At 40.4% G+C, this 19,281-nt stretch overlaps 1 protein-coding gene across 1 annotated transcript; it reads left to right on the top strand.

The window, feature by feature from the left end:
- Positions 1-7,871: 7,871 nt before the first annotated feature.
- On the top strand, positions 7,872-9,380 carry LOC127129448 (uncharacterized). The gene has a single exon (XM_051058633.1). It carries the CDS (start codon positions 7,872-7,874, stop codon positions 9,378-9,380), a length of 1,509 nt encoding a protein of 502 aa, XP_050914590.1.
- The last annotated feature ends 9,901 nt before the right edge of the window (positions 9,381-19,281 follow it).

The following is a 19,281-nucleotide window of genomic DNA, read 5'->3' as shown; positions in this document are numbered from 1 at the left end:
TTTAGAGATTTAAATACTGCAACCCCAAAGGATGAATATTCGACGCCAGTGGCAGAAATGCTAGTCGATTCTGTTGCAAGCTATGAATATCTAATCATGCTCGACGGGTATTCTGGGTATAATCAAATATCTATTGCAGAAGAGGATGTCCTAAAAATAGCATTTTGATGTCTTGGAGCCTTAGGTACCTACAATGGGTGGTGATGCCTTTTGGTTTGAAAAATGTCGGGGCAACCTACTAAAGAGCAATCAATTCGATCTTCCATGATTTTATAGAGACTTTTATGCAAATCTACATAGATGATATTGCCATTAAGTTTGTTTCAGGGAAGAGCCATATAGACCATCTTCTAAGATCCTTCGAAAGGATTAGAAAACATGGTCTGAAAATGAATCCTCTCAAATGCACTTTTTGTGTGCAGGTTGGGGATTTCTTAGGCTTTGTGGTCCACAAAAAGGGAATTGAAATAAACCAGAATAAGATCAAGGCCATAATGGAGGCGAAAGCGCCATCAATAAAGAAAGAGTTACAGTCGCTACTGGGCAAGATCAATTTCATGATGAGATTCATCTCAAACCTTAGTGGGAAGACGCAAGCTTTTTCACCATTGCTTCGACTAAACAAGGAAGGGTTCGAATGGTGGCAGGCTCAACAAGAAGCATTCAATAACATTAAAGAATACTTGAGTCATCCACCAATCCTGACACCACCTTGTAGAAATAAGTGTATGAGATTGTATATATCTGCGTCTAACAAGACTTTAGGGAGCATGTTGGCTCAAGAGGATGATAATGGTGTCGAAAGAGCCATATACTACCTCAGTAGGGTCTTAAATGATGCAGAAACTAGGTATAGCATAGTTGAAAAATTGTGTTTGTGCTTGTATTTCTCTTGTACAAAGTTGAAGCATTATATAAAACCTATTGATGTTTATGTTTCATCTCATTTCGACATTATTAAACATATGTTGTCCAAACCAATTTTGCATAGTCGAATTGGGAAGTGGGCATTAGCATTAACTGAATTTTCTTTAACGTACATGCCATTAAAGGCTGTTAAAGGACAAGTGGTAGCAAATTTTATAGTCGACCACTCCATAGATGCGAATGCACTGAGCTATCTAGAATTAGAACCCTGGAAGTTGTACTTCGATGGGTCTAGTTGTCATACCCCGATTTTGGTCCTGAATTTTTTCCATTTTTTTGGCACTTGGCCTAAAGTTCATTTGCATACATTCATGACCAAAGGCAACCATCCATTCCTAAATCCATATTTTTGTTACACATTGGTCATTGTCTAGGCCTTTTTGATCATGGTGCTTTTGATTATAAAATGGATTTTAATTATTTGACCTTTTTAATTTTCAATTTTAATTTCAAATCAAGTCTAATTCCAAAATTCAAATTAATCTTAATTGTGTTTTACTAATGATTCAAACTCTAATTGATTTTAATTTCCAAATAAATGTTAGAGTTGATATCAAAGTAATTTTTAACAAATTATAGATTGATTTGATTTTAATCGGTTTTGTTGATTTTTTTATTTTAAATTGATATTTTGATTAGTCTCGGATTATTTCTAAAATCCATATCCATTTTTTATAACCAAATATCCATTTCCATAAACCAAGTTACAACCATTTCTTATTACATTTTTTACAAACACTTCAACCAAGTTCAAATTACAATCACAAATTCATTTCAAAATTCCATACCATTTAACCAAATTCAAATCAAATCAAGTTTCAACCAAATTCTCATTCATTCATTAATATCATACATTCAAAAATCATATTCAACCATGCATTCATATCTAGGCCATTACATAACCATGAACCAAATTGCAACATACATATTTCCATAAACCATGACATTGCACAACCATTACAACATGTCCAAACTCATTTTCATACATACATTCAATTAATCATTTAACTCCAAAACAATTATCCAAAGACATATCCAAATCCAAGAAATCCTAAGCCATCCAAATAGAAGTCATTTCTAATTAACATTGCTACCATTCAAATTACCAAGTTTTAGTAAGACATTCACATGAACACCAAAATTCTGCATGATACTGCACCAAAATTCTGCACAATTCAGCATCAAAATTCTGCACAATTCAGCATCGAAATTCTGCATAATGCTGCATCAAAATTCTGCATAATAAGCATAAAAAATTTGCATAATTCTGCACCAAAACCTCCAACATAATCTAATCCAATGCAAGCCTTACAACATGCCGACCATAGCTCCGTAACAAAGACCGTAAACCGTTAGCCCCCAGCTTATAACCGAAACTCGACAGCTTATAACCGAACCTCAACCTCATCCACAACCTCCCTGTTACAAGAAATTCACTACAGTAAAAAAACACAAATTAATTAGTCAAAGCTGTGGAGTTTCAAAAAAATACCTGAATTGGCATTAAGACAAAAAAATGAAGAAGAAAGCACGAGCTCAGAATATCATTTTCGGGTTTAGCATTAAATAGGGCAATTCGATTCTGAGTACATCCAAAGTGATTTGCAGGGATGCTCCTTTGAACACCAAAGACACCAATTGAAACCCTAATTCGTGAGGATAAATAGAGAGAAAGAGTGAATCAGTAGGGGCGGAACAAAAAATCTCAAAGAAAAACCCTAAACACAAAAAAAGGATCCAAAAGTTAAAATCACGAAAACCTGAAAGCAAGCAAAGGGAGGCATTTGTAAGCTCGTCATTACCGCCACCGAAGGTGAGTTTTCGATTGGATCCCTCTGAAGCATTTGATAGAGAATGATTGATTGAGTTTGAGAGTGTGAGAGAGATTCGTTGAGGGTGATGAGAGTTGAGAGAGCGCGTTTGAGAGAGAGGTTTGGTGTGAGTGAGATTGCGAGAGAGAGTCTCGTCTGAGGAAGAGCGTTTGAGCGAGCTTTGCTGAGAATGATTGAGAGGGATTCGTGAGATTGAGGACGGTGAATAGTATATCTCCCCATTTCCATTTATTTATTTTCTTCCCTTTTAAAAAAACAGAATAAGTTTTTTTTTTGAAACCTTTAAAATTTTTCGTTTAAACTTCCTAAGTTTAGTTAATAAATATTTCCCCATTTTCAATTCATATTCCGTTGAAGAACCCAACAGCCAAGCGGCTGGGTTTAATTATGGTAGTCCAACATATTTCCTTTTTATTAGTTTTTTTATTTTAATTCTAATTTTTAATTTATCTTGGTTTATTTATCCAAATTAGCATTAAAATGATAACTAATCATAAGCGGCCTGGTGGAGAGGGGGTGGTTTTTATGGTCTGTAGTGGAGTGGGTTCAATACTTATATGAAGCACTTTATTTCTCTTAGCATTCATTTTGTTCTTTATGTTTATGCTTTATTATACTCATAGTTTCATTATTGTTTGATAGCACAAATTTGATTTCTTTTAATTTCATCATTCATTCAAAACCCTTTTAAACTATTAAAATCACACTTTTCTCGATTCAATGTCGAGCCCATTTTCATACCCTTGTAAGTCGATTGCTTTTAAGCATCGCCATCAACCTCACATAGCTTACTCTTGGGCTTTCTTACAATGAGCCGGTTCTCTTGCACTTACACTCATACATTGCATTGTTTGTTGTTTGGGTCCGATTTAATTGTTTCATGATTTTGAATCCCCATTTGACAAAATGTACCCCACTCCCCCGATGTGTAATAATTTTATACTATTTTATTTCTTTATTTGTTTGAATGTTTAGTTAGATACTAACACAAGAATAAAATCAACCATTTCTAAAAGATCAAAAATAATGACTCGATCCAACGTCGAGTATTTTCTCAATAAACAAATCAATTCATTTCTCCCTCCTACTCTATTCCATTTCTTTCAAATTTTCATCAAACGCTTGATTCAACGTCAAGCCAGTTTTCTTAATAAAAACTCAAAAAATATTAATTCATAGTTAAGACCTTTTCAATAAGATGGAAATGGAACGTGGTGTATACCGCGCACTCCTGAAACTAGGATTCGAGATGTATATCTCGCCAATCCTAGCTCTCGCCATCATCCAAGTTTATCCACTTTGTTTTCTCTCAAATACTCATTCAAATTTCTCTTAAACGTCAATCAATACTTGATCTAGTGTCAAGTCATTTTTCACAACAAAACTCAAAATACTTAATTCTTATTTAACACTTTCTCAATAAAGATGGAAATGGAAGATGGTGTATATCTCGCCATCAACCTCACATAGCTTACTCTTGGGCTTTCTTACAATGAGCCGGTTCTCTTGCACTTACACTCATACATTGCATTGTTTGTTGTTTGGGTCCGATTTAATTGTTTCATGATTTTGAATCCCCATTTGACAAAATGTACCCCACTCCCCCGATGTGTAATAATTTTATACTATTTTATTTCTTTATTTGTTTGAATGTTTAGTTAGATACTAACACAAGAATAAAATCAACCATTTCTAAAAGATCAAAAATAATGACTCGATCCAACGTCGAGTATTTTCTCAATAAATAAATCAATTCATTTCTCCCTCCTACTCTATTCCATTTCTTTCAAATTTTCATCAAACGCTTGATTCAACGTCAAGCCAGTTTTCTTAATAAAAACTCAAAAAATATTAATTCATAGTTAAGACCTTTTCAATAAGATGGAAATGGAACGTGGTGTATACCGCGCACTCCTGAAACTAGGATTCGAGATGTATATCTCGCCAATCCTAGCTCTCGCCATCATCCAAGTTTATCCACTTTGTTTTCTCTCAAATACTCATTCAAATTTCTCTTAAACGTCCATCAATACTTGATCTAGTGTCAAGTCATTTTTCACAACAAAACTCAAAATACTTAATTCTTATTTAACACTTTCTCAATAAAGGTGGAAATGGAAGATGGTGTATACCGTGCACTCCTGAGACTAGGATTCGAGACGTATGCCTCGCCTATCTTGGTTCTCGCCATCGTCTAAAATTATCATGCGGTTTCTTCAAACCCTTTCTCAATCAAATTCCAAAATACTTAATTCCTATCTTAATCTTTTTCAATAAAGATGGAAATGGAACATGGTGTATACTATGCACTCCTGGGGCTAGGATTCGAGATGTATTTCTCGCTCATCCAAGTTCTCGCCATCACTCAAAACACATCCAACCAATCAAATTTTTTTTTCTCGCCGCTGTGCGGTTAATCAAAAACCTTTTTCATAAATGAAAGATATATTGTCTTAAGAGATACAAAACAATGTTTCGGCCACGATTGTTGAGTAGAGATAAATGACGCTTTTCCGAATGTAGATTTATAAATCCGCTCGATGTGTGGTATGCGTTCACTCCTCATCTGTTTTGGGTAAAATAATGTTTTCGTTGATTAATACAGTATGACTTTCGCTAAAATCGACCAACAAACAAACATTTTTCTACCCAGAACTACGTAAGCCTTGATTTCTCTGTTGAGATACGTAGGAGCAGGATTTCTAAATCTTGTCAGGCCCACTAATAAAAAACTTAGGTTTAGTCCTTCGTCAAAAATCCAAAAACATTTCTTCTCTCTTCTATTCTTTCTTTCCCACTTAATAACTTGAAAAGCCTAACATTTCAAACTAACATTAACGCACACAAATAACCTAATGGTTCCCGTTGAGTACAACGGACGTGAGGGGTGCTAATACCTTCCCCTTGCGTAATCGACTCCCGAACCTTGATATTGGTTGCGATGACCATAATCATTGTCGTTTTTTTCTTGGGTTTTATCGATATTTCCCCTTTCCTTTTTAGGAATAAATAAAGTTCAGTGGCGACTCTGTTCAGTCCATCATTGCGAGCGTGCGATCGCGCTTCGCTTTGAAGTCGTATCCCCATATTTTTCATTGAGGTACGACAGATGGCGACTCTGCTGGGGATAATCTCGTTCCCTAAGCGAGTCAAGCCTAGTTAGGATGTTTGTGTGCCTTTGTTTGTTTAATTGTGTGGCTTTTCCTTATTTATTGCTTTTTATTATCTTTATTATTATATTGATATATCTGTTGTATATTGGTTCTATTGTGATTGTTGGTATTTGGGTATTTGATTGCAAACCATGTGGGAAAGACTCTACACCCGAGTCTAGAGTGAAAAAAAAACATAAGATAAGACGATGGTTGAGTAGTACGGACTCCTGAGGTGGATACTTCGTAAGAGTCGGTACGAGAACCTCACTTAGAGTAGATTCTTTTGCAAATATTGTCGCCCGAGGTGTATACCTCGTAAGCTTCGATGTTTCAAAGGGGTCCATGACTCTAAGAACCTTTTAGAACATTGAACCTTTGGCCAACTAGAAATGATGGTTGCGTAGTATGGATTCCCGAGGTGAATACTTCGTAAGAATCGATACGAGAACCTCGCTCAGAATAGATTCTCTAGATGGAGTTGATGACCGGAAAGTATTTTCCGTAAGCGTCAAACAGTCTTTTGAATCCATGACTCTGAGTACCCTGTCTAGAACCGAGTCGATGGTTGCGTAATGCGGACTCCCGAGGTGAATACTTCGTAAGAGTCGGTACGAGAACCTCACCTAGAATAGATTCCCTTGATGGAGTTGACGACCGGAAAGTATTTCCCGTAAGCGTCAAACATTCTTGTGAATCAATGACTCTAGGGATCCTTTGTAACAAAGCCCTAGATCATACCCGGTGAGAACCCCTGTTTTGGAAAGCAATTGAATTTATCCATACCTCGAACCTTTGAACCTACCCAAAAAAAAACATTGCATCCATCCATTCATTGCATATGCATAAAAAGCAAAACTCTTGGTTTTTATCAAACAAAATGCATCCATACATGCATTCATACATTTTCAAAATAGAGTCTCATTCCGTCCTTTCTTCCTCCAGTTTCACGCTGAATCTTCAACACCGGTACAATACTCGCGCCAGAGCAAGACAGAGAATGGCTGAACAAGAACAAGAGAGCGCCCGAGTTAGAGCTGAACTAGACGAAATCAAGGGAGGCATGTCCCAGATGCGAGAGATGCTGCAAGCTTTAACCTTCAGGTTTGAGATTCCACAAGCGACCATGATTTCAGAGACCACGGGCCCAACAGTGGAAGTCCCATCTCAGAGGACGTTACCCTCAACCCTTCCTCCATATGGGCTACCCTATGACTTCGTCCCCCGAGCGGAGGTGGTGCACGACATGGGGCAATCTGTCCAACAAGTCGTGCCATTATCGGTTTACACCGACGCACGTCCAGTCATCCATACTGTGGTTCCACCAGCTGCCTATGCTAGGCATATTCCTCATTATGAAGATCAAAACCACATGTATCAGACTGTCGACTCAACCGTTGCTGGTGACGAAGTAAGGCTTGAGGATTTCAGAGAAGTAAAGGAGAACATGCAGCTCATTGAGAAGAAATTCCGAGATCTAGAAGGAGACCACGTCTTTGGATCTGCTGCCAAAGAAATGTGCCTTGTATCCGGGTTGGTGATTCCAGCAAAATTCAAAACCCCGGACTTCGACAAATACAAGGGGCATACTTGTCCAAAGAGCCATCTCATCATGTATTATCGAAAAATGGCTGCACACGTGGAGGACGACAAGCTGATGATCCATTGCTTTCAAGACAGCTTGAGTGGGGCTCCTTCCAAATGGTATCTAAGTCTGGATCAGAACAGGATCAGGTGTTTCCAAGACCTGTCAGATGCGTTCATAAAACATTACAAATACAACATGGACATGGCGCCTGACAGAAGACAGTTGCAGAGCATGTTCCAGCAGGACAAGGAGTCCTTCAAAGAGTACGCTTAGAGATGGAGGGAACTGGCTTCTCAGGTTGAACCACCTCTTGCTGAAAAAGAATTGGCTGAATTGTTTATCGACACTGTCCAACCCCAATTCTACGAGAAGATGGTTGGAAGTGCTTCTTTGGGATTCTCCGAGCTTGTTGCTATAGGAGCTCGCGTTGAATACGGCGTAAGGAATGGCAAACTGGCGGCTGTAGCTGGAACTTCAAATGCTAATCCAAAGAAGTTCTCTAGAGGGTTTCCTAGAAAGAAGGAAGGGGAAACAAATGTTGTGACTGCTGGTCAAGGAAGAGCTCCTCCAAGAAGGAGACCACAACAATACTCACCTCAGCAGTATGTTCAACAACCAATTCCCTATCAGCAACCCATGTATCCGGTCCAATACGCTCCTCAGCCGTACGTAGCCGCTGTGACACCTGCATTCAATCAACAGCCTGCTCAGGCTTATCAAGCGCCTCCAGCTTATCGACCAGCGCCGGTTCAACCACGTGCCGCGGCTCCTCCAGCTTATCAACAAGCACCAGCAGCTCCTGTTTATCAACAACCGAGAGCTCAAGCGCCGAGGCAGAATGCTCAAAACCAGAATAGAAGGCAAGGGGAAAGGGTGACCTTCAATCCAATCACAATGTCATACACTGAGTTGTATCCCTCCCTATTGCAAAAGGGGTTGGTGGTTCCCAGACCTTTGGGACCTCCACCTGATCGTCTTCCTCCATGGTACAACCCTAATGCACACTGTCCTTTTCATGAGGGTGCCCCCGAGCATGACCTAGAGGGTTGCTACGCTCTAAAGCATAGGGTTCGGGAATTGATTGAGAGCAAGATCTTGTCTTTTAAGGACATGGGACCGAATGTGAAGAGCAATCCTCTTCCTCCCCATGGAGATCCTGCGGTGAACGCCATTGAAGATGCATCTACTGTTGTTATGGTTGAGAAGGTGGATGATGTAAAGACTCCTTTGGCAGCATTCCATGCCCGATTGGTGGAAGTTGGCCTGGTTAATGTAAATCATGAAAATTGTGAAGAGTGTGCCACACATCCAAAAGGGTGTCAGATGGTGCGAGATAATATTCAAGGCTTGATGGATGAAGGAATGCTTCAAATATCTAGTGTTATGAAGAACGAGGATGTGTTGGTGATTGAACCTTGTTTCAATTTACCTGAACCAGTCGAAATCCCATATTATAGTGGTGGAGTGGTCCCGGTGAACAGTAAGCCATCGCCTGTCGAGATATGTATGCCCACGCCTTTTCCCTACGAGAGCACCAAGGCTATGCCTTGGAAATATGAGATTACTGCTGTGGATAAGGTTGTTGAAGGAAGTTCAGACGCTGAGGTGATAGAAGTTGTAAGTGAAGACGTCACAAATATTGCAGGAATGAGTAGAATGACTCGTAGTGGTCGAATCTATACGCCTGAATTCAATGTGACTCCTCAAAGGCCGACCAAGGAATCAACAGTTGTAACTCCTGCTAAAGAACCCGAAGTGGTCCAATCCGAAGATGCTGTTGAATTCTTGAAGTTAATCAAAAGAAGTGACTACAAAGTGGTGGATCAGTTGCATCAAACACCATCTAAGATCTCTATTCTGTCTCTGCTACTGGACCCCTAAGCCCATAGGGAGGCTTTGTTGAAAGTGCTTGCTCAAGCTCATGTAACACAAAGCATAACAGTAGACCAATTTGATGGAGTAGTGGCAAACATCACAGCTTGTAATACTTTGAGCTTCAGTGGAGAGGAATTACCTGAGGATGGACAAAATCACAATCGTGCTCTCCATATCTCGGTAAAATGCAAAGATGATGCTTTGGCAAGAGTTTTGGTTGATACCGGATCTTCTCTGAATGTTATGCCGAAGAGAACACTCGCCAAATTATCTTATCAAGGACCAGCTATGAAGCCTAGTGCCTTGGTAGTGAAAGCTTTTGATGGTTCCAGGAGAACCGTGATTGGAGAGGTTGAATTGCCCATATTGATTGGCCCTCATGTATTCCCAATTAATTTCCAAGTCATGGATATTAATCCAGCATATAGCTGCTTGTTGGGACGTCCCTGGATTCATGTTGCAGGGGAAGTTACCTCCACCTTACATCAGAAAATGAAGTTTGTAGTGGACAATCAATTAATCATCATTTCTGGAGAGGAGGACTTTGTGGTCAGTCACCTTTCATCCTTCAGATACATTGAGGTTGATGAGGACGCTTTGGAAACTTCTTTCCAAGCTCTTGAAATAGCCAATGCCACTTTTGTGGAAATGAAGGACCCTGTTGGGAAAGCTTGTTCATCTTTCGCATCTCTGAAAAGCGCAAAGTCTAGTATGGAAGGAGGAAACCCTGAAGGTTGGGGTCAACTTATTGATATTCGTGAGAAGCATGATCGTTTTGGTCTGGGATATGTGCCTTCCGCTGCGAAAGGAGCCCAAGTCCCTACAAAGGACAACACCCGAAGCATCCAGGAAGTATTCCTCAGCACAGGATTCATCCATGGAGATCAAGTCAATGCAGTTGAAGATGACACCGAAAACGAAGATGAGCCATGTTTGGTTTACCGGTGTGAGACAGCTTTGAACAACTGGAACGCGGTTGAGATCCCCGAAATTTTTCCTTTGTCAAAGTAATAATTGTTGTATTTTTCCTTTCAAATCCTTAGCTCTGCCCAAGGCTAATGGATCATGTTGTAGGGCCCATTTTCATTTTCAAATAATCATTACCAATGAATGAAAGGCATTTTGTTAAATTCTTAAAATTCATTTATCTTGCTTTCTCTTAAGAAAATGGCAATCTTTTCAAAAACAAAAAAAAAATATTTCATTTATGCATTCTCTATTTTTACTTTTCTAAAAGAAATCAATCATTCAAACAAGCAGAATAAACGATAACCCCGTTGAATCCAATGACTTTACTACCTCTCATAACTTTGACTCCCCTATCTACCAAGCGGAAGAAGAGGGTGAAGAAGATTGTTACATCCCCGACGAATTGGCAAGGCTGCTCGAGCACGAGTCCAAAGCCCTTCAGCCACATGAAGAATCGGTGGAAACAATCAACCTTGGCATAGAGGAAGAGAAGAAAGAAGTTAAAATTGGCACCACACTTGAAGCAAGCGTCAAGGAGAGATTGGTTAAGCTGCTACAAGAATATGTGGATGTATTTGCATGGTCATACCAGGATATGCCAGGTCTAGACACCGACATCGTTGAGCACAAGCTGCCACTTCAGCCAGAATGCCCGCCAGTAAAACAAAAACTCCGAAGAACAAGACCGGATATGGCTCTGAAGATTCGTGAAGAAGTCAAACGACAATTTGACGCTGGTTTTCTCGCAGTGGCGAAGTACCCACAATGGGTAGCTAATATTGTATCGGTGCCCAAAAAGGATGGAAAGGTGAGGATGTGTGTTGACTATAGGGATCTGAACAGAGCTAGCCCAAAGGATGATTTCCCTCTACCACACATTGATACTCTAGTAGACAACACTGCAAGTTTTGTTGTATTCTCCTTTATGGATGGTTTTTCTGGATACAATCAAATCAAGATGGCCCCATATGACATGGAGAAGACCACTTTTATCACCCCTTGGGGCACTTTTTGCTATAAGGTAATGCCTTTCGGTCTCAAAAATGTTGGGGCAACTTACCAAAGAGCTATGGTCACTCTCTTCCATGATATGATGCACAAGGAGATAGAGATCTATGTTGACGACATGATCGCTAAATCTCAAAATGAAGAAGATCATATGAGCCATCTAAAGAAGCTGTTTGAACGCCTCAGAAAGTTTAGATTACGATTAAACCCTACAGAATGCACATTTGGTGTCCGTTCAGGGAAGTTGCTTGGTTTTATCGTTAGTCAACGAGGAATTGAAGTGGACCCTGACAAGGTCCGAGCTATACAAGAAATGCCTGCTCCACGCTGTAACACCTCAAAATTTGCTCTCCTCTCTTGGGACTAGCATTATCATATGGCATACATTTTAGGTCATTAGGCATTGCATATTGCATATCATGTGGTTACATTGTGCAAGCTATCCTCCCAAGTCTTGATCAGAAGATGAGGAAGTCAAAGTGCAAGCCTAGGGTTTATTGACTGATCATTAGCCATCTGAGGATTGGGCTGTGAATTAGGGTTTCATGATTCTCCAATGGATGTTGGTCTTCATCTTGATTGTAATGATACATCATCATCATCATGGTTGGATGTCATCAGAAGATTGAAGAAGATTCCTTGAGATTAGGGTTTTGACCACTGGTCAACCCTAATCAGTTGCATTGGGCCAGTCAGGGCATAGTCAGGAGATGGGATTTGTGATGGTTGTGGGGTTCATTCTATGATTATATTGTGCTTATTGAGGCTAGGGTTTCACCCTTGAGCCATTTCAGTAGAAGATTGGGGCTCAGATTGATCTATGCATTGCCTGATTCATCTGTTAGATGAAAAAGTCAACTGTGGTCAACTGTACATGATTTGATGATTTTGGAGGTGGAAATGAGTTGGATACACTTCATTCATGTTGGAACAAGTGTTATTTGACATCTCAAGGCTTAAGAATGGAAAAAATCAAGTCAGAACAAAAACTGCCAAAAATAGAAAATGACTTGTAATGGAAGTTTCCAAAAATGGAAAGTTTTTGACCTCAAAGCCACGTGTCCAAGGAAGCTTCAAATGAAAAATTGTTCAAAATGAAAGTTGTAGATCTTGGTCTCACCTTTCCAAAAAGTCCAAGAACTTGAAAATCCCATGTATGGTTGGAAAGTTATGGCTCAGTGAAATTCAAAAATGACCCATAATCAGGAGGCCATAATTTCCACATGGTTTGTCCAAATTGCAAGTTCTTTATATGCACAAACTCCATTTGACATGTACTTTCATGGTGCACAATTGGATTTTCTCAAAAATGGCCAATGCAAAAAGTCAATTTTCAACTGGACAGTTAAAATGGACCAAGGGCAAAATTGTCCAACTTGTGAAATAATTGGAATTTTGGAGTGGGGATTTTTGCTACACCTCATAAATGGCATTTGAAATTTGTTGGAATCATCATTTCATGGCAAAGGCTGGTGGTTTGGAATTTGACTTGAAAAATGAAAGTGCAAAAATGGACAAAGTGGCATTACATGGTGAATTTCAAAATTACACAACCAATGAGAGTGAGACAAGTTTCAACAGCTCACACATGGCATTTGGAAGTTGTGTGAGCTGTCAAATAGGTGGCATTGAGCTGGCAAGTGAAATTCCTATTTTGCCCTCACTTTGAAAGTTAACCATTTTCACTAATACACTCCATTTGGTTAATGACATGATTAAACTTGGTTTAAGGTCACATATATAAGCCTAATCACTTTCTAATCCTAACAGAATTTCACATTTCCCAAAATTGGATCAAGAACTCATCACATTCTCTCAATTCTTCAAGAACACCAAAACCTTCAATTTCATCAAACTTCATCAATTGTTGATCAAATTGCGAATTTCTTTTTGGTTTGATCTTGTTTCATCCTCTTCACCAACTGTTTTTGGTCATTGGAGCTCAAGGAGTGGTGGCTTGCGACTGTTCAAAGAAGCCTCATCCATGGTGAATCGAAGCTTAGAGCATTAGGAGCAATATTGATCGAATCCAAGCTTTGCATCTCCTCTCCACTAGCCTATACAACATCTGTTTGAAGCTAATTGGCGCAAAGAACAGCTGGAGCATCGCTGCCATACCAGGTACATGAGTTTTCGAATGTCACGGTTTTCCAAATTGCTGTATGCGTTCTGTAGCTTGTTGATCGTAGAGCATGGTGATACCTTTAGATTTGATTATAGTAAACTATATAGGAAGAAATCCGGATTCGAATTTTCGTGTCCAAACCCTAGTTCATTCGATTCGCAGAATTTAGGAATAATTAGGTTGAAATAGGTTGATGTTTGGATTGTAGATGCTTAGACGGTTCGAACGGCTATCCGTTTGTGAATTTCTGTGAAGATTTCATGTTCTTCGATTTCTGGAGTTCTGGAAAATTGATTGAATGAAAGTGATGAAGTTAAGGTGTTTGATCTGAAAAACTGTTTGAATTTTCAAATTGGCTGTTTCCCGCTCCCGCCATCACTATTTACAAAACTGCCATTGTGTAATTCCATTTAATTTGATTAATTCTAAAAAATTCATTAACATGTTTAAAAATTCATAAAAAATTGTAGAAAATTCATAAAAATGTGGAAATTTTTTCTTTGACTTTCTCATTGACTGTAGAATTTGTTTGACCTATTGGTCAAAGTTGTGCATGGTAGGAATAATGTTTGACCTAGGGATCTTTAACATGTACTCATTTTTGATACATTCTACCAATTCCAATGTGAAATTCTCATAGTTACAAATAAATGTCTGAAAATTTTTGTGGTGATTCTAGACGCATCAATGGAGATTTACATGTGCATTTCATGAGTTTTTGATACCTGATCATTGAGTTATGAATTATTGAACTTAGGTGTGACAATTTGTGTCACACCTCATTGTGTCAACTTGCTGGATTTAATTGAATGACCTAGGCTTGGTAGAATAATATGAAATTTTGCATGATGTTTCATTAACATGTTAAGATGCTATGTGAATTTTTGTGGAATTTTACATTGCATTTTCAATTTGATTTCCATTTTTCATCTCTGTTGGTCAAAATTGCAAGTTCATGTGACATATGTTGGAATATTTGGTGTGAAATACTCATATGGTATTGGATAATCATGAAATTTGGCATGCTTGTAATAGACACATTGTGTGACATCCCTGTTTTGGTCTCATCCATTTCTTTTTTGTTTTCATTGAGTTATGAATTTTTGAAGTGGATGTATGTGTTGATGTTGTGATTTGGAGCATATAGTTGTGTCTGTTTTTGTTGATTTTCATTGACATAGTTACCTTTTCCCAATTAAGCTGAAATTTGGTGTGCCATACCTGGATTAGGTCCTGTTTAGGTGTAATTTATTTGAGAATTTTTTAAGTTGTTTTGATGCGGATTTGAATGCAATAGTTCTGTTTGCATGTTTGGTGCTTCATTTGAACTAATTTGCCTTGTTTTGTGCATAACATGAACATGATGAATGATATAAACATGAGACTAATGGTGTTTGCTCTTGTTTGACATTAATTTGACTTTGGTTGGTGAATACCTTGCTGTTTAGGAATTTTTCTTGCCTTTGGACCCTAGGCTTAGCCTAGTGGTCTCGTTGCTAATATTTGCTTGATTTTTCAGGATGAATAGCACCATGCTCATGGAGAATGATCCAAGTTGATTGAAATGATGTTGTTTGATGTTTGTACACTAACATGATTTGGTTTTGTAGGTTGTGAAGTTTGGGCTTGAACTTTTAGCTTGCTTTGTTGTGCATTGAGCTGTATAGATTAACTGATTGAACTTTTGTTGTTTAGTTTTGTCTGTCTGAGTACTAACTGTGTTTGACTGTTTCCAGGTACTTTTAGTTGCTCAGTTCCTTGTGAACTTTTGCTTTGCTTTGCTTAAGCAACTTGCATTGAGGTATGACTTCCTAACTTCATGTAGTCTGGAGACCCGGTCTGTTATTTGGCCGGGCAAATAAATGTCTGAAGTCCTCCTTAAGAGGCGATGATTGTGATTGTTTAATTTTGTGCCTAAGCAGGTAAAGTCCTTAATCAAGGCAATTGGTGGAAGGTAGGGATATGCAATCTATCCCCCACTATTCAGTTGAGTCTTCTCCTTGCTCCCATTACATGGTTGTAGCATTGAGATCCTAGCCCAAGATCCGTGCAGTGCACATTGTGTCAGAGTCTCTGAGTATAGAAGGGTTCCCCCATTCTGGACCCATGCTCATTTGTCAGAAGCTCTCCCTGGTCAGGGATAAGAGCTGTGAGGTCTCATCCTCACTTCATCCTTTCATCCGCTTCACCTTAGCCTCGTAATGGCAAGGTTAAGAGCAAACCCAGCCCGTACAGACGACTCGCTTCGGCAGTCAAACCTATTGTGTGAGCCTCTTGTTTGGCTATAGTGGGTGCCCTGTGGATATCTGATTGACATGCCTGTTTGAGATGCTTGTTCTCATTTGATGTATGCTTGTATGTTGTTTGCTTGTGTGCTTGCTTCTTTCCTAGTTAGGATAGGCTTGCTTATGCAAGTAGGATAGAAACCGAACTTAGGGACGACTTTGCATGACAACATCTAGGCTCGAGTCGTAGTCTCCCTAGTGTTGTGTCTCCTTCTGTTTTGGCTAGTAATTCAGTCCCTTTCAGGGGAACTACATCGCCCTGATCCTCGTTCCAGACGAGGTATGTAGGCAGGTGGTCGTGCGAGACCACTCCGGGCAACCTTTTGTTTTTTTGCGTGTGTTTGCATGTTATCTGATTATGTATGTTTGGGTTCGGATGCCGACGTAAGCCCAGTGATTGGCTGTCGGGCTCCACGTTTGCCCTTTCGAGTGTGTTTTGGTTCGGATGCCGACGTAATTCCATCCAGTGGTTGTCGGGCTCCATGTTTGCCACTCTTGCTTGTTTGTGTTGTTTTGTGTTGTTTGGCGTGCGTAAGCCGAACTACAGTGGCTCTGATTCTTGTTCCAGACAAGATATGTAGGCATAAGGTGCGATACCTTATCGAGCTCGTTCCTCTTAACCCCCACCTGCGCTCCCCGTGTGTGTGTGTGATGTTTAGCAACCTTTTCTTTATTCTAGGACGTGGATCCCGTCGAGTACGACGGACGTGAGGGGTGCTAATACCTTCCCCTTGCGTAACCGACTCCCTTACCCTTTCTCTCTGGCCGCGAGACCATGTTCTTTCCAGGTTTCTCTGAGCGTTTCCTTTCCCTATTTTGGGATAAATAACGCGCAGTGGCGGCTCTGTGTGTGTTTTGTTTTTAGCTCGCCGGTTGATTTTTCGCAGGATGCGACAGCTGGCGACTCTGCTGGGGATTTGAGATGTAGACCTATGCTGGTCCATCGTCCCTAAGCGAGTCCTTCCTAGCGTTCTAGGATAGTTTAGGTTGCTTGTTTTGTATTATTTATTGCATTTATTATTCTAACCTGTGTATATATTTGCATTAATGTTTGCATGCATCATTCTATCATGTTGTTGCCGTCCTCTGTGCAGGTGGTTCCTCTGTGTTGGGGTGGGTGTTCTGAGTGGGGCTAAAACCCAGGCCCGAGTATACACCTAGGATTAGCGTGGTCTCACGTCGCTCATGTGCCGGTTGGGCATATTGTTGCTACGTGACATACCACAAGCCGGACGAGGTTCATCTGAGAAGTGCTCTTCCAGTGGGGTTTTCCACTTTGGTTGGGTTATCTCTTTTGAGCTGTTGACTCTGGTGACCGATCATTTCCCGGATCTTTGGTTTAGACGATCTCAGGAGAGCTACAATGGCACACCCGAAAGGGCAAACCCATTGAGTATCTCTGCCCGATTGTCGAGACTATTATCCGCCTTAGGATGACCTGTTTAGAATTGACCTGTGAGGGGAGGGTTGATTATTTCAGATGCATTGCTCAGATGGTGACTTTTTGTTCCGTGGATCAGAGTCCTATTTATAAGTCGGATTTATGGCCGTTTATTTCTGAGACGCCGGAGTGCTGTCCGTGATTTATCAGTGGGGATCCGTTTATTTCAGGATTCCCCGGGCCGAGATATTTATCAGTGGGGATCCGTTTATTTCAGGATCCCCCGGGCCGATTCAGATGGTTTCGGGTATCTGCTCAGAGATGGTTTGGTGATGATGATGATGATGTATCTTTCTTCCGTTTATTTCGGAACCCGTGGGTCGGATTGGCGATTACTTACTTCCTCAGATGGTTATGATCAGTCCAGAGACCAGATTCAGTGCAGATGATCAGATGGCTTGGAGGATGGCAACGCATTGCATTCATTCATCAGCATCATTACATCTTGCATTAATTACATCTAACACATGTTTACCCATATGCAGGGACCCTTTTGATCGAGATCCTGGTTGAGAGATTTTCTATCCAGACATGAGAAGACCCGGTTTGAAGGATGATGTGGCCTACAGTTTCTTTGATCCAGATATCAGTGTGTTGAAGGATATGATAGCATTGATTACACCTGACCATGTGGGGTTGTTCCGTGAGATGTATTGGGGTATTCTGAAGGTGGTTTTCAGGCTCATGGACAGAGACAGGAGCGCCATTCATACTCTTCTTCAGTTCTATGATCCCGAGCTGAGGTGTTTTGTCTTCCCAGATTACGTGCTAGGGCCTATGATGGAGGATTATGCTGATATTTTGGGTATCCAAATCAGGGATCAGGTTCCTTTCTATGTTACTAAGGAAGAACCTGACATTGGTGGGATTTCCCGTGCTTTCTATCTGAGTCCAGAGGTAGTGAAGGGTAATCTGAAAGAAAAGGGGAAGTTGCCTGGTTTTCATCTGAGCTTCCTGGAGGCTAAGGCTAAGGAGCAGTCAGAGATGGGGAATTGGGAAGCTGTCTGTGCTTTGGTTGCTGCGGGCATTTATGGGATCATTCTGTTTCCTAACCAGAAGAATTTTGTGGATATTAATGCCATCCGCTTGTTTGTTCGAGGAAATCCTATTCCCACCTTGATTGGAGATGTTTATTATTCGGTCCATAACCGGAATGAGAAGAAGCGTGGGGGATTGATTCGATGCTGTGCGCAGTTATTGTTCAAATGGTTTATGGGTTACTTACCATCCAAGGGTGCTTTTGTTCTTCTGGGTCAGAATGTTAATTGGGCGACCAAACTGATGGGTTTGAGGGCTAAGGACATAGATTGGACTCACAGTAGTGGAGTTGGACAGGATTTCATATGCAGTTGCAGGGGTTTTCCCAATGTGCCGCTGATAGGGGTTCAGGGTTGCATTAATTATAACCCGACACTCCTTAAGAGGCAGATGGGATTTGCTATGGAGCTTCCACCGTACAAGAGTGATGTTCAGGAATCTGTGTACTTCCCAGTTGAGGGTAATCAGGCCAGGGTGAAGCAGATAGCTGAAGCATGGCGCAACATTCAGAGAAAAGGTAAGGCTTCTTGGGGTAGAGCTAATAACAGATCTTTTCCTCCGTTCGATGACTGGCTCGGCAAGAGAGTGGAGCTTACTTGTCTACCATTTCCGATGATCGATCCTTGGTATCCGTTGGTTGAGGAGACTCCTTCTACTGTTAGTATGGATGAGTTTTTAGAGATGAAGCGGGAGAGAGATCAGCTACTTGCAGAAAAAGCAGAATTGGAGATGAGTGTGGCTCGGGTTCAGAGGGTTAATCAGGAGCTCAAGGAAAGGATGGAAGATCAAGGCAAGCGACATGCCCTAGAAGCGAAGCGCTTTGAGATGGATACAGCCTACTATGGGAAGATTAGCCAGGCCTTAGTCTCATCTAACCGGGAGCATGACATCACCAAGGAGAGATTGGCTAGAGCTTCGAAAGCTATTGAAGATGAAAAGAGAAGGCAAGTCCTGGTGAAAGGTCAGAGGGATGACAGAGTCCGGGTTCTTATGGCTGAATGGGAGGCAAAACTGAGGGTTAAGGAGTCAGAGAATCTGAAG

Source organism: Lathyrus oleraceus, chromosome 3 (assembly GCF_024323335.1).
Source record: "Lathyrus oleraceus cultivar Zhongwan6 chromosome 3, CAAS_Psat_ZW6_1.0, whole genome shotgun sequence".
Lineage (NCBI taxonomy): Eukaryota > Viridiplantae > Streptophyta > Magnoliopsida > Fabales > Fabaceae > Lathyrus > Lathyrus oleraceus.
Note: the sequence above shows the minus strand (reverse complement) of the source record. Positions and strands in the feature narration are given on the sequence as shown.

Bases quoted from the DNA above. Each gene is read 5' to 3' on its own strand.
- LOC127129448 (XM_051058633.1), top strand. From the start codon at position 7,872: ATGGTTGGAAGTGCTTCTTTGGGATTCTCCGAGCTTGTTGCTATAGGA.